Source organism: Tetrao urogallus (assembly GCF_951394365.1).
Source record: "Tetrao urogallus genome assembly, chromosome: 1".
Taxonomy (NCBI): Eukaryota; Metazoa; Chordata; class Aves; order Galliformes; family Phasianidae; genus Tetrao; species Tetrao urogallus.
In genome coordinates, this window is record NC_136813.1 from 157,934,578 (window position 1) to 157,951,519 (window position 16,942).

Below are 16,942 nucleotides of genomic sequence, written 5' to 3' on the forward strand. Positions count from 1 at the left end.
TAAATTAATTTAAATTAGAAAATTTAGCCATCTTTTTTTCTTGTATCAAGTGACAATGACATTTTTTGGATAATTCAGAAACAGATTTAATTTATTCTGCATCCTATGTGGAGACAGCAACAGTGGCCTTGTAATTGCAAAATGTGAACTCCAGGTGCAGCAGAAGGAACTAATGATAATTAATTAACTGAATAACAACATGACAGATGGATTTCAGTACAGGAAGATGTAAAGTTAGGCCTATGAGGTGAAGGAAATTCCCACCTGTCAAGACAAAATCCTGAATAACTCTTAACAGGCTAAGAAAATCATGTCTTGAAGTTGCACTAAGTGTAAAAAGTAATGCTCAGTGTTCAGTAACAGTTAAAACAATTAAACAAAGTGAAGTTTGGAGGTTAGCAGGAAAGCACATAACAAAAAAACCTCCATAATTTCCCTCTGCAAATCCAGGCTGTATTCTATGCAGGTCTGATTCCTCCTTGACTCATCTCAAAATATAGAAGAGCTGGAAAAAAGTTCAGTAAAGAATAACAAGGATGACCAGATGAAGGGAATAGTTTCCACATGAGAAAGAATTCAACAGTTGTAACCATTGGAGATGGGACAGAGGTACATAAAATCTAGGATACCTCAACAAGGAACAGCTGTTTATAACTTCTAGCGTCTGCACCTATTAGCATCTATACTATAAATGTGATAGTAAATTCCAAGCAAATAAAAAAAGGTACCTCATCACAGAGTTAGCTGATCAGCAGATATGCTGCTATGGAAAATAATGGGTGTTACATTAGCTCAAACAGCAATTGTACAAGCTCACAGAAGAAAATCCTCTAAGAGCTATCAAGTTCAAAGAAGCCGCTCAGCAAGTCCTTGAGCACCAAGCTTTGGCAGTTGGGACAGTTTACCAAGGGAGTATTATTTTATTTTTCACCTGACCTTTTAGTTTTCCTTCAGTATCTGCTACGGAAGGTCTAATAGGGCTAGATCAGCTTTTAGCACGATGTGGTACAACCACTGTTAAATCATGAGGCAGAAGCACATCAAAATAATTTCATTCATACCATGGAACAGCCAATCCTCACTCCTAGTCCAGGAAATCTGGCAGGAGTTCTGTTAAAACTGGAGCTTGTGGACTGAGTCAGCATGACCCAGTCAAGAACTATAAATACGGAGATCTGCCTGTAGCATAGAGTATAATTAAGGGTCCTCCAGTACACTTTGTTTCATGAGCTAATAGTATTTTCCATATTGCTTAAAAAGAAAAAATTAAATGATAAAAAAATCAAGGGTGTTATTTGGGATTCTTTCTTTTCCCTTGTAAAGAGCCTTAACAAGAAATCATGGGAAAGACTGATGCTCCAGGGACCATATTCTTCTTGACAGACAGAACCTATTGCAGAGCAAGTCTTCTCAGGTGGTGAACCAGTTTATAACACTGCAAGGAAACTGCTAATGTCACTAAATTACTGGAATGAAATCAGTCATTTTGATTTTTAACTTAGAGTACAATTCTTTTGAAAAGCATTTCAAAGAGATTTAAAAGAAGAAATAGGTTCAAGACATTACTGAGCGATATAACAGGTAATTAATAGGTAATCCTATATGTTGTAATTAATAGGTAATCCTATATGTTATTGTTAATACAAGCTCACATGTTGATTTACCAAATATACTTACAGAGACTGCAGGCTGCGCAAGTTCTGGAGTGCTTCAGTAGGAACCTGGCGTAGTTGGTTATTCTGCAGCATTCTACATTTTGAGTAGCACAAAAAACCAAACCAAATCAAAACAAAAAAACAACAGAATCAACACGGTAAAGGTATTTTTTTTCTACTGCAAATTTTCTTCTAAGCTTACCTCCTTTCTACTGGTTTTACTTCAAAAATACAAGCACAGAAACAATCTACACAAATGCTCCGTTCCCCTCACTCCTTTCAAAATGCTCATTCTCTCTCTTCAGAGCAAACGATTACATGCAGTACGTTAGCTCTGTCAACACACCAGCTTTAGTAGGAATTTCAAAGTAGGTGAGGAAGCTAACAGATGAAACCTTACTTGCTGTTGATAGAGCTTGAGCTCCGAATTGCCTCTAGTGATTATGAAATTGTCACCTGTATGTATGATTTCTTTTTCCTTCTTCAGTACTTCTGTTTCTTATTCTGATAAAGTTCTGACAGACTGACTCTTGAAATTCTCATTTAAGAAAAAGCTACTATGGCCAACACCATTTTTAACTGCACGAGCAGTTTATGATTTAGTTTGTAGAAATTTGTCTCAGTAACAACTGCTGAAAATTTCCCAATTAAATCAGTTTTCTCAGAAGGAAGTTTGTTAGCAATGACCTGATAAATTTATTTTCTGAGGCTGTTGCATGATTTAGCTTGCAAAGACAGAAAAATCTTTTAAATTCCAGGAGAAACTTTTCTTACCTTAGAATACATTTTCATTCAAACTGCCTAACATCCTTATTTAGACCAACTTCTCCATTTATAAAAGGATTCTATCTGGGTAACACTGGAATAGTACATGTCTTCAAAACGAGGTATACTCAGTGGGACATTGTAAATGAAGTACTTTTTGGCAGGCCTGAAGCTCTTTGGGCCAACAAGAGCTTCAGCTGCCCAACTTAAGAGTAGATGTAATGGGTAGCTCTTTGTACTTCTTTCCCACCTAATATCTTTGCACTAAAGCTCAGTATGCTTTTATAGCAGCATCTGGCTTGGCTTGACACTGCCTAAGAGGTTGGCGTTCTTGCACATAAAAGAATTCCTGTGAACTGAAGGAAAAGATCCCCTTTTACAGATAGACAGTGACTTTTGGGCTGCTAATAGTTTTAGTAACTGTATATGTCGTCTCATTACTTCATTTTAGTCATGTTCTTAATTAGATTGCAAAGAACAAGATACAAAATAAGAACTAGATTGTAAATTGTGGCATGTTCTACAGTAATGATTTCTCTCCCATCTCTCAAGAAAAGGAAAAGGCAATATACCCCGACTTCTGTGTGATCATGAACAGTCCAAATTTTTTAGGCCTGAACACAGAACTTTTGAGACAACTAAAGAAACTATGAACTGAACCAATTTTTACCTTTGATATTGTACAGAAACATCTACTTGATGAGCAAGTTGTTTTTAGAATGCGATTAATGCTTTCCAATCTTTGTGTTTAGGATATTTTCTATATGAAAAAACAAAGATTTAATGATGTTCATATGTATCTCACTTCAACTGAATTGTTCAAAATGAGCTGATCAAAATATGTAATTTACTTGATCAAAACTTCACTGGTTAATTAGTTCCCTGGAGCATTTAGGAAATCAGAAATATATCAAACAACACACAGTTTACTTACAGCACTTTAAGACTGAAAAGGCCAGCAAATGCTCCCTTAGGAATGTATGTCAAGCCATTTCCTGCAAGACGTCTGCAAAGTTTGAAAAAGGGAAAGAAAAAAGGAGTGAATACTTTTTCCCTTCATGTGGAATTAATTTGGTTGCTAAAAAGTGTAACACAGCTATGTTTGAAAGACTGATGCCAGAGGTAGTAGTAAAAGAGCCTTGTTTTGTCATTAATATACTTTTAAAAGCAAAATATCAAGAGGAGCTCTTAACTGTATAGTTGATTTACTGACAGCTGGACTGCAGAGACAAAATGCAAGTTCATTATAAATCAAGATTATGGCTTAAAATGGACAATTAATTCTTTGTAGTTCTCCTTTTAAGCACTAGAACAACCTCAGTAACTAAAATACAGATACACTAACAATAATCAGCATCAGGAGACTTACAGGCATACACTTTTGGAATTGTGTATATATGATGTCTGTGCACATTTAACTCAGCTGCATTAACTCATTTCCACATAATATCAGAATATATCCACATAGTAAAGAATAAAGTTCATTTTACAATAACAATACCCCAAACTTCTCTGCTGGTGGCATGACAGTGTATTTGCTATAATTTGTAGGTTTTTTCTCCTAATTCTGTTGTACCCTTCTTCTCAGAATGCCTCAAAATACTTTACAGACTGAGGAAAGTACAACAAATATCTCTGTAATGTATGGTACTTTGATAAAAAGAAATTAAAAAATAGAAGAAAGTATTATGTAGGATTTGTTCCTATGGAAGAAAGTCTTCATAGGTTACACTGAAAGTAACGCTTCCTATTTATTTCCACTGAAAGTACTACAGAGAGCACAATGGCACTACTTGATATAGCAAATTCTCAGCTACGAAACATTATTTTTCCACAGAGTTACGAGCATTAGCTGTGCATTTTTACTTATGAATAAGAGCCTGCATGCTGTGCTTGTAACAATTTGCACCAGCAGAGGTGCCCCACTATCACTGTTGCCACTGCTGAAATGCAGCACCCACCATCTCACTCTGCTCACAACAGCTGCTTCATCTCCATAAATGTTTAGCAAGTGCAGATGAATGCCAGTGGGTACCATTCTTTTTGCATGGAGGAATTCACTGACACCCCTTTGCTTCATATGTACTTCGTATCAGATGCCATTGTGTCAGACTGCTGCTCTGCTGCCATCTGTTGCACGGCAACAAAATGTAATGGAATATTGATGGGAAGATTCAACCAGTACTGCCATACTACCAATGTGCACCTCTGATGTTGTGGGCCAATATAATAAAATAGGAGGCACTGCCTTTGGGAGCAGCCCTCATATTTTTGATGTGAAGTGCCATTGGTATGTTCCTCAGTAGTGGAACTGAAGAGCATCTTGCATTTACCCTCTTGACATTGCACTTCAACAGGAATGTGCCATGATACCTCTTCCAGCACTGGAAAACTGAGTGGTTGGGGTGAGAGTCAAGTTACTATGTGTCAGTAGAGCCTTGCTTACTGCTCTTGGATGCCCACAACTGTGGGTTGATCTGATTTGATCACCCTATTTGCATATCAAGTGAAGCCAAGCAGAATTACTTGAAATTTCTCATCAGTTAAGATATTGTACATCAAAACTGCAGTTAGCACAGGCCAGCTGATGTGATGACAGAGATGACATTTGATTTGGCTTTTGGACCCCTTAGGAAAGACCAGAGGATGAATTCCATCAAATGCCTTGAGCTGCCAGAGGGGAACCTATAGCACTGAAGTAGGCACCAGAGTTGCTAATCCTTTTCGTAGAAAGTGCCAGGTGCTTGGAACTGCAATCCCAAAGACCCAGCACTGACTGTTCTTAAACTTAATCTCCCTTTGAAGCTTATTTACCGCAAGATAATTACAGAGTCTAGGGCACACTTGCTCTTTAGACTTCTCTTCCACACAGAAAAATATTGGTCACAGTGGAAGAAAACATGACTCTAGATGCCAACACCAATGACTTTTTATGCATTATAAATTTGGGGAAAGCATCTTCCCTGTGCACACAATTGCTGACTGGTGTGACCTTGTTCAGAGAGAGGAAAAGTTCTCTTCAGCAGGGCTCACTAAGATAGAGCCACTGAGCTCACTGCTCACATGAGGTGCACCAGGGTCTGAGGTTCAGGTATCTGAGACCTGGGTATGTGCACCTGCACACCAGCAGACAGATCAGTGAGCAGAACCTGGCACACACTTGTAAATACTGGATAAATCAGGTATGTACTAGAGTAGGCACTGGTTCTCTGAAAGCAAATGCTGTTTGTGGATTATAGGCCAGCAAAAGTTAGAGATCTCTCTAATGCTGACTTCAGTTTACTATATAGAGTTTTGGAAAGACTACAAAATGTTTAACCCCCTCAGCCTTTTGTACCGTTATTTTACTGATATGACTGAGCTCTAGTCTTAGACATGAACCAGAAGAGGCTACAAAATTTTACTGAAAAAAAGACTAGGCACAGGTGGGAAGGAAGGGAAGAAAAATTTAGGTTGGATGTCAGGGGGAAGTTCTTTACAGAGAGAATGGTGAGGTGCTGGCACAGGCTGCCCACAGAGGTTGTGGATGCCCCGTCCCTGGAGGTGTTCAAGGTTGGATGGGGCCCTGGGCAGCCTGGACTAGTATTAAATGGGGACGTTGGTGGCCCTGCATGTGGCAGTGGGGTTGGAGATTCATGATCCTTGAGGTCCCTTCTAACCCTGGCCATTCTGTGCTAGGTTCCCACTTACTAAAGGTGTCTCACTGAGTATCATGGAGAGTTCAGTAAAACACAGATAACTGAACTCATATCTCTAAAGTCTCAAGCTGGCACTGTCAGGGCACCATCCTGTCTTAAAGAGTGGCTGTGTTGCAATAAATTTCACAGCTGTTGCAAAGCAAACTACCAGACACACTACATGTTCATACTGCTTCTTAGATCTGAAATATTCTTTGTTTAAAAGGTTAGCTAAGAAAATTAGAGCTCTTTAAGCACTCTGGTATGGTAAGCATACTCCTCCCTGCTTTAAATGCAGCACTGTGGTAATGTAATTGGGACACTAACCAGCTTTTTTTGTTTCGATGTGTAATACTGACTATTTCTAGATTAACAAGAAGTCTTTCTGTGGTAAGCCTTAAAGCTTGGCCATTTTTTTTTTGGAAAATGGACAGTCATAATTTTTAAAATGGTTTTATGGAACCTGTAATAGTCAGAAAGAAATACCTATGCACAGAGGTATTCATATACACGGCTCATGGGCATTCAGCACAGTTTTAATGAGACTGTACTGCAGAAAGTTATATTTACTTTTCCATGTATCTTTTTTTCCCTGTTTCCTTCTGTTGTCAGTTGTTGTGAACAAAAATCTGTCTCTCAGAGAAAATATCCTAAATTGCTGCCATTTTTATTATAATGCCCATTTGAATTATCCAGCCACCCACAACCACCATTAGAGCATTACTCATCTGCATGGCCCCAGCTTCACCATTCAGAGGAATGTCTGAAGTTGACAAACAGCTGCAAGCAAAGGATGCTGTTCCTGAGCTATTTGAATGATAGAATGATAGCTATCTGCACGGTTAAAGTGAGATGTAATTCCTCCCACCTTTTTCTTTTTTTTTTCTTTTTTTTTCTTTCCTTTTTTCAGATTCCAAATCTCATTTTGGATTCTGTTTCTTTTCCCGTTAAATCACAACTTTCTCAATTATAAAATATCTTGTCAATTAAATGTCTTTTCATTTATTAGAAGTCCACTTTAGATAGAGAAAACCACATGTTAATCTTCTATTTTGTAAGCAGAGCTTCTGTGTTTGTGCCTTATGAGTTTTTCAAGCCCCGGGTCGTTCTTTTAGCACTGCTTTGATTATTTTTCAGTTTGGAAAGAACTCTGACTGATTTTGTAGACAGTGATTACTGTCCTTTTATATGACACTCCTCTGCTTATGTAGCAGAGGATCATGTTTATCACGTATAGCACACCACATTTCAGTGGAGGACTAAATTAAATGTATCACATATGCCAAAATAGATGTATGTCTGTGCGGCTCTCTTACCAAGCAAACTGACAACATCAAAAAAGGTAGACTTCTGGCAACATTCATTTTCTATATAATGATGATGTCTGACCTCCAGTTACCAAAGTAAATTCTTTCTCATGACAATCCTTTTCATGATTTTCCATTGGATCCAAGTCAGGCAAACCACCTATCCATTCCCAGGATGCTCATAAGACCACTTCTGAACACTGGCACAATAGCAGCATCTTCCCAGCCCTTTGGAATTCCCCAGCATTGTGGGATTTGGAAAAAATCAGCAGTAATGATTCATTGGGCTCATTGTTTAATTCTTTCAATATTCTTGGATGGAAGTTAGCACACCAGTTATTTAAGACATACTGCAAAGCTCATTGAATTTGGCTTATTTGTTCCCAACCATTTTAATGCCTTCCTTCTGGATTTTTTTCTTGCTATTGCTGTGTTTCTATTCTCAGTCTTGGCATAGGGGAAAACAAATCCCCTTGTTGATTCTACAGGTATCTATCAAGCATCTGTCAGGGTTTACTCATCTCCATATCAGGGATTTTGTTTTCCATTACCCTAAGCTATTTCAGGGAAGCTGCCCAGTACTTTTACTGAACTTTGGATGGACTCTGGGTAGTGATTTCAGTCTGGATAGGTAAATATCGCTTTCCCTGAATAGATGAGGATGGACATCCTATCTGTTTCTGCAGTTTAGCATTTAGTTAATGATTTCTGAGAGGAGGAATAAACTAGCTTTTTCGTAACACATAACCAAATGGCTTCTACTATTAGAAGAACTCTAAATTTCAGTTTTTAAAAGTAAATTCTTTTCCAGCATTTCTGAGAGTTATTATTTTAGAAATATCACATTAAACTAATTCAGGCTCAAAGTTATCATATCTCTAACGAAAAGATAATAAAAAAAGTCAGTATTGCTGATTTTAGATGGCATGTACCTAAAATAGCTATACTATTTTATAACTGGATTTAACTTACGCTGTTTCATTTCTTTTACTAATTAAGACAGAAATTAATGGCAGCTGGAAAACGTATGGGGATGTGTCACTGTATTCTTCCCTTGGTGCCTCTATTTGAGACTCTTGAAGACAAGATACTGGGCTACTTTCGGCAGTGGCAAAGGCTGAATTTCTATACTACTGCATATCTCTTTCTAAAAGATGCAAAATAAATGAGCTGACAGAAAAGCACACTGCTTCTATCTTTTCAAATGGCAGCAATTTATGAAGTATGTTTCAACACAGTTCAGCCCAGCTGGCAAACTCTACTTGGTGTTGGAATTGCTACAGTGCTTCAGGTCAGGTTCCTGGCCTTGCTCAGATCTAAGAAAAGGCATATATGGTGTCTCCTGTGAGTTTTGTTCATCTGTGTATCTCTTTTGTATATTCTGACATCTCTTGCAGTGACACAGTTCTGAGAAATGGTCATCCCCAGCTAAGGAGAACAATCCTAAGACAGCACAACTGATAAAACATCCATAGAAAGTTCTAAAAAAGATCAGAAAATTTTTGTTTTCCTTCTACTATTGCTCATGTCTAAAAAGAACAGATTCATTCCTCAGAAAGAAGCAGATAAGTATGATGTTGTGACTGAACACAGTTAAGTATTTCCATTACATTTCTAGAACAAGATTTTTTTTCACTGACTCAAAATTACTTTGTGCTTGTATGTTTTCAGCATTGAAAGATACCTTGCCTGGCACCAAGCCTCTCCTCATTACCTACTGGAAAGGGAGGTGAATTCAAAACACCAAAAAATCTCTGTAGTAATTGAACTGTGGCACATAATAAAGAAAGCATCTTTTCAGTAGCCATTAGAAATTGTTGCAAACCTAACCAAGATACTTCTCACAGTCTGCAGCAAGTAGTGACAGTACAACAGGGGCAAGGGCTGCTTTTTGTCTTTGTCCAAGGTAAGATCTAGTTCAACAAATGCTGAACAAGCACCTGTAAAGTGCATTTCAAAATCTCGTACTATCAAGACTGTAGGAAAGAGATGAAAGGAAGATAGTAGTCTCATTGGGAAGCAGCATAGATTTATATTAATTAACACTCATGCTGTATTCTAAGAGGATTAACACGACAGATTTTTCCTGAACAAATTACTGTTCAAGTCTTGCAAGGTGCAGAAATGCAGAAGAGTAAATGTTGTTATGGATCTTGGTATGGCTCAACATATACCAGGAATAAGCAGTACAAGAGTAAATCTCTTCTATTAAGAAATCAGAGATCTGTTCTAATTCTTACACTGAATAAGCACTGCTACGTAGAACTCCATTACACTCAAACGTATGGTAAATATATTGGACAATATATAAAGGACATGTTGAACAGTATATTAAAGGAGAATGTATGTCCTTTTGTACAGACTGAGGTATATATCACAGATATTAAAAATCCCCTAATCACTTGTGTTGCATTGTATTTAATCATTCCACAAGCTATTTGCTTACATGTATTGCAATATTCAATATCTGAGTGCAACTCAAAATCATCATCTGTCAACTATGAAAATATATTGAGGTATATCTACAGGAATAATTTCCTGCCATCGCGCATTTATCTTCCTTTGACTCTGCATTTTACTTCTGATCATTATTTTGCTGATTGTATTTGAGAAATGAGAACAAGGACTGCGTTATTATACTTAGAGAATGCCAATATGAATTTGGTCATATCTACATATACATATATATAAATGTACATTTAAAGATAGGTAGTTCACAATCAATAGTGTTACAACTCAATGAATTTTATGCTTGCCTGCCTTCCTTGAAAACAGGTTTAATTTCCTTATTTGCTACATTACATTCTGCAGTTAACAAGATCTCCAGACAGAAAATTGAAAATGAATTATACAGACAAACCTAGAAACCGGTGACAGAAATCTTTGTTTTTGCAAATAAAAATTAGAAGTGTAGAAAACCTGAGAGGGTGAAAAATCCCCACAGTTGGGCCAGTTCTGCTGCTCCATGGTACCAACCTTGCCAAATTTGATGCCACATCACATTAACATTTATGAAATTGTGGTCTGGCTCTTTTATACCTACAGATATATACAGATAAATTTGCTTTTGCAATTTAAAATTTCTTTCTAAAAACCTGATCCTCCTCTCCCCTAATTGCCTGAAAAATAATTTTTCTCAGTCATTGATAAGGATAAGTGATGAAATTTCAGTCCCACTGATGTCTGTGAAAAAGGTTGCACTGACATAAGCAGAAATTGGATTCATAACTGCATCATGTCTCAGTATCACATCTGACAGCAATTCACTTCTAGGCGTATTTTTTGGAGAAACAATGTAGAAGATATATTATGTGTGTATATAAATATATATTTCCATTTTTTTTTTTTCTAAAAAAGCTTGCTCTGAATTTAAAAAATATAGCTCCTGTTCAAGGAAGAATTGCTCACCTTAAATTGCTTGCTTCAATTTTGTTTCCTATCAAACTGACCAAAGACAGACATGTACAAAACACATTCAGTGTATACACCTTTAGTTTATATAAATGTACAGTCAATATGTATTTCTATGATAAGAGCTTTCCTCAGTTTATATACGCACCTATACGTAGATAAAACAATATGTTCTTGCTTATTAGATTAAACTAGTTCTGACAATATGGATATTAATCAAGAACTTACGCAAAGTCAATTAAAATTTTAGATATGAGGTTGATATTTTTTAATGATTATTCTTGGGTCAATGCTACAGAAATTTATGAATTCATTGGTGGGTAATTACTGTGTTAATTATTAATTAATTAATGGATGATATCAGCATATATTTTTCAAAATGTTTTTGTGGAACTACTTTGTTAGACTAAGAATTTAAATGTTATTGTGTATTTTAATTATCTTTTTATATTTCAATCTGTCATGTTAATTAAAACTGTAATCACAGTAATATAAAAAGTAGGTCAAATGATATATTAAAAAAATGTGATGATCAGAGAGATCAAAGAAGAAAATATAAAGATGCTCTCCTTAAGAAAGCAGGAGGGGAGTGTGCAAATCATAACTGTGCTGTATATTACATTTATTGCTACTTGGAAATTCAAATATAACACAGTCTGCTCCTGCTTCAGGGCCTAATTGCCTTTTAAAATGCGTGTGCCAAATTCTCAGAGGGTGTAAACTGGAATAACTCCAACTGACCTCAAGCAGTTGGAATGAAATCAGTGTGTATTTGATCTTGAGCTGGCTTTCATAAAAGAGATCTTAGATTGTTGTCAGTTAAGGATGTGGTCTAAAATTTACTATTTCTCTTTCCACTTATAAAAGGGGAGGATTCTATCTGCACCTTGCACAATTCAGTATGGTGACCCTATGTTTTCTAAGGACAACTGACTGCTCCATTCATGCAGCTGCCCATGGCCAGTGCTGGGAACAAGCTGCCTTGCTCTCAGTATGGCAGAGGCCAGTGCCCTACTAGAGGGCTCCAGTGATGTCCTTTTACCACATGGACAAGTACCTGCCCTCTGACTTACAGCACAGTGAACTCCTAGGCTGCATGCCAATATTAGCCAGGAAATCCTATGTCGATTTACAGGATCAGATTCCAAAGTTACTTGCAGTAAGAGAAAGAATTTCACTTCCACGTTTGAAGAATCCTGTCACCAAATCACGGGTCTCAGACTAATCTTAAATTTGTTAAATTTCCCTCCTCTGTGTTTCAGTGTTTCAGCAAGATGAAACAACAAATGGTAAGTTGTATACATTACATTTCCTAGTTTTGGCTTTCAAAGCGCTGCTTACACTTCTGATACTGATACTGGGATAAATTATCATCACTGATAACAGGAATTGGTTGATACATACTGTGAAATGAAGCACCACAATCAAACAATCAGTAACAAACTGCCCTCACTGTTTTGTCCTTCCTGTGCCATTGGCAAAGGACACAAATCGTGCAGTTCCAACTGTTGATGTTACAGCTTTTCTCCGAGAAGTACAATGAAGCAATGCTAAAGAACTAGAGGATAAATTACTTACTCCTGTTTGGAAATTCAAACTAACAAACAAACAAACAAACCCAAACTTAAGAACTGTGCTTAAAGAGACATAAATGTAATGCGGGCTGAATTCAGTGCCTATAGTCCTAAAGCAAGTGAAAAATGGAAGTGCGTATCAGAACTGTGCACTGCACTGAAATGAAGCAGCGAACAAACAGGCTGAACTTCCACTGACAAAAAGTAATTTCTGCATACATGCTACTGCAGTACATGCAGAATGTGTAAGACTTAAATTAAAACCCTGCCTCAGGATCTGTAGAAATATAACATATTTAATAAAGTATAGCTTCATCTAAGTTAATTAAGTATAATTTTACTATCTGTATTGATCGCAAAACACGAAAAGCTCTTCCTGTGACTATTTGATAGCATAAACCAGTTCCTACTGAATACTGCTGGTAATAAATTACAGGTTCCAAGCAGTACGTGCAAGTTACAAGCTGAAAATTCTCTTTATCTGGCGTTCAGTAAGAGCAATGCAGCATCACTGATACACTGATAGTTTCTTGGATATCAGCATAGAACCTTCATTGTTCTTACTTGCACAAGTCTTCCTATTTTCATTTCTCTTTATCTTGATCCCCTCACCTTCTTCCCTACTGCCCCTTCACACCACAGATGCACAGCAGTGTCAAGGCTGCTCCCTGAAATTTGTGTTAACATTTCAAGAATAACTGTCTGTCAGCACAATCCATTCTACAAGCAATGCAAGCTGCTCTAATTTAGTAAGGCATTTGCCCTATAGTTTCTCTTCTTTTTGTTCCTCATTTTGTCATCATTGATAACAGAGCAAGAGGGGCAGTCTGGAGGGTGCCACGATGACCCAGCCACACAGGGAAGTTCTTTGTTGTCCTTTAGCTTGGTGGAATCAAAGGGACAGAGAGACAAAGGCAGTGACAGCTTCAGATCCACCAGGGCTGTCATCTTGTACATTAGGAATCTTCTGCATTTGGATCTGATGTTTTTTCTAGTAAATCAAAGCAACTGTGTGAAAGCTAGGGGTGAAAATGATTACAATTGCTTCCAATTGATTAACTTGATCAATATCTTCTCACTGTTTTTACTGTTGCACAGTCAATGACCGGTGCACTTCCCCCTGTCAGGACTTCCGTGCCTCCCTGCAAAGCCATGGAGCCACAGCTCTGAGTTATCAGCAAAGTCTGTCCCACAGTGATGGGATTTATGATGTGCCACAGCCATGTGCCACTGATAAACACTGTGTACTGAGCACAGGGCATATCCCAAACAGATTGCCTCTGCATGTGTGCACGTATGAAGTGAAGACACTGGCTTCACAATTCATGTGAAGAGACTGGATATCCAGGTCATGTGTCAGCCGGCACAGCACTGGAATTACACACGGGATGGGAAGTCATTTAACAGGGAAAGTCCTTGAAATGCTCGCTGATGGAGATAGCACAAGCTGATTTCCATCAGGAACAGCAGCTGTAAAACCTGCTGTGCAAAACACATAAAACTGCTGTTTAGCTGACATTAGAAGGACGTGTGTAGACAGTTTGAGACACTAGATAATACCTAGTTTTACTTTCGCTGTGCACACCTGTTGTAGGTATTTTTACTTTTCTTTCTCTGGAGGTTTCTAAGACTACGCTGATTCATCTCTGGGAAAGACTTTCAGCATCCTGTCCAAAGTGTGTTCAAGTAAATTAAGAGATGTTTTGGACTATATCTACAGCACTGTAATGTTTACTGCTAGCTTATACAACAGTAAGAAGTGTAGAACCATTTTTCAGAGCTGGCCACAAAGTGTCTGTACCAGCACAAAAAGAAGGATGGTACACAACCCCAGGAGCCAATGCTCCCAGTTTTCAAAGACATAAATGACTGAAGAGCTCAGTCCCACCATTCAGAGCTGGCAGGGACAGTAACACCTGATTCTCACCAACAGTTTTAAAAACCTCTTTGTAGGAAAACAGAGCAAACAGAAAGGGAAGTAAAAAGAAAATAGTAAATAAGAACAGATAATAGGTCATGCCTGGTTATTTAGATCTTCATTTTCAGTGGTCTTTTAGCACTTCTGCAATGCAAAGGGATTTCCACACACCTGATGGTGACTTTCACGTAATACATCTTTTTTGTACTGTATCTGTAATCCTGCCTGCAGTATAGTATTAAAATGCATGATTAAATCACTTCTGCCTAAATAACTGATGTAATAATACTGTGGGCAATGTGAAAAAATGTGGACATTGGTTTCAATAAACTTTCCTGTAGCTGTATGGAGCTTTGAAGGTGTCTCTGTCACTTGATTTTGTGAAACTGTAGGTCAAATAAATGCAATAAAACAGTCCTGTTTTTGGTGGGTTTTTTTTTTTTTTTTTTTTTTTTTTGTTAGTTTTGCTAAAATGTCTGTTCTGAGTTGCTGAAAAACAGCAAAGTACTATAAGAATCACTTGGAGATTTGCTCTTCTATGGAGTGTTCCTGTGTTTAAAATTGAAATAAAAGCCTCATGTACGTGTGCGCATGGGTGAGTGTGCATATATTTATCTGTATACATACATATATGTATCCATATATGTGTGGAAATAACTAGCTGGAAATGTTTGTAGCTAGATCTGAATCATATCATTTTAAATAATTATTGGCTTTCTTCCTCACTCTTCACAGGTATATCAATTTATAAAATAAAACACTTTCAGGCACTGCTTTGAAGTGTTAGTGATCTCAAAATGATATGCTTACATTCAGATATTGTCTTCAAAAGTCCTAACCTACGTAATTCTATATACTTTCTAAAAAGCTTTTTTTGTTAATGCATTGCTCTAATTCACTACTCTATTAATACAAGTGTGCTAAATATATCATAGAATGACACAAATATAGAAAGACTCCACACAGGATTGAGTCTTGGGCTCAGTAATACTGATAAATATCTGCAATTATTTTGAATTTATAATGAAGAACTCTCCTTAATGGTGTTGTACAAGTCCATGCAGAGCAACCTGCTGATAATCTAGCAGCTGAAGCATAGATTTCCTTCTTGGTGGGAGTTCCATCATGTGTATTTTAAGAAAAAATGATGGGTCTCAAAGGCCTGGAAAAAAAATCATTTTGAAAGCAAAAGACCTTGCTCAAAACTAAACTTTTCAGGAGCTAGAACATTTCAAAGTACCACAATATTTTCCAAAATTTTTGGAGGAAAATGCATCTAAAAAATGTGGCATAGTTTCAATATGTTGCTGCATTTCAATGATCAAAGGCTTTGGTTAAAGATAAATACCAGGCACAGTCATCAGGACCTCAAGAATGCTGCTTGCAGAGGTGTTGAACCTCATCTTGAGGAGTGGATCAGTCAGCTTAGGAGGTCAGAATTAGCAGAGCAGATCTGACCAGTTCTTTGGGGGTAATGAGATGCTAGTATTGCCAAACCACACATCAAGCATGTAGCATTTAATCTAAATCTCAGTCGATCTATCGTTAACCTTTATCAGATTTTTGAACCAGGCCTACTATAAAGGGATTACTAATACATTTTTCAATGTTAAAAAGCCCTAGAATTTGCATTTTTACGCTCCTGCTGTTGTTGTATTTAAAAGAGTGGATAGGCATTTCTAAGATGCATTTTAATCTCATGGGGTCAATGCTTTGATACAAGGATCTTGTAAAACCTTATTTTTACCATGTTTGCATTATTAGTCAAGTTACATTTTACAACCGTCCACCTTAACCGAGCCAGATAAACAAAACGCAGAATTCCCAGGTAAGCCAGGAGTAAAAATAGCAATATATTAAAAATAGCAATATATAGAGTATAGCAATGCTTGGACGGGTAAAATAATTTTAATACGTGCAATCAATGCTCAGAAATGAGTATAAAAGGAGGGTAGAAACTACAGTGGCTGTTACTGCCTGCTTCAGAACTTAATATACAGTTCCCCTTCCACTGTCTACACTTCTAAGTATTACTAGACTGAATTGTATCATACATGGCTCTGAGCACCAAAGGCGCTCCCAGCACAATGTGTTTGAATTTGCCTTAAGAAGAGGTAATCAGTTACCTCAGATCTTCAAAGGGTTCATTTGTCTATACTTACTTGAAAGTGAATATAAATTGGAAGGCTGTTATAAAGCAACATCAGAATGACTGGATGGTGTGAAACAAATGGGGAGCTGACTGTGCACATGGAAAGCAAGATGTAGCAATGAAATACTTTCTTGCTGCCATCGATGATGAGAAACTGAAATCACATAATTTGGAAGAAAGGGTTACAAGGACAGTGGTTTCATATTTCAGGTGGAACATATGGGTTCAGCACAAGAATAACACTTCTAAATACCTCCAAATTTCTTGACCAGGGAGATGAAGTAGATTGCTGAACAGCCTCTCAAGCTGTGATGTGTCTCACTATTTGGGTCATTTAATTCTGAGAGGGAAGGCAACTTGGCTTAATGCATGAAAACTCCATTCCACGAAAAGCCCAAACTTTTGTTTTTTTCTCCTTGAGAACGACCAAGCAAACATGTACATTAAAAAATCCACTAAGTCTTTGTGGAATTATTCCCTTCA

The 16,942-nt window shown here is 37.3% G+C and overlaps 1 protein-coding gene across 1 annotated transcript in view; it reads right to left on the minus strand.

Moving 5' to 3' along the window:
- The window catches only part of LGR5 (leucine rich repeat containing G protein-coupled receptor 5), a gene marked incomplete at both ends in the record, with an annotated part of 84,687 nt that overhangs the window by 33,158 nt on the left and 34,587 nt on the right, over positions 1-16,942 (minus strand). Inside the window, 2 exons of the mRNA XM_079538246.1 lie at positions 1,678-1,749; positions 3,355-3,426. Coding sequence (XP_079394372.1) covers positions 1,678-1,749; positions 3,355-3,426 — 144 coding nt within the window. The remainder of the gene's footprint in view (positions 1-1,677; positions 1,750-3,354; positions 3,427-16,942) is intronic.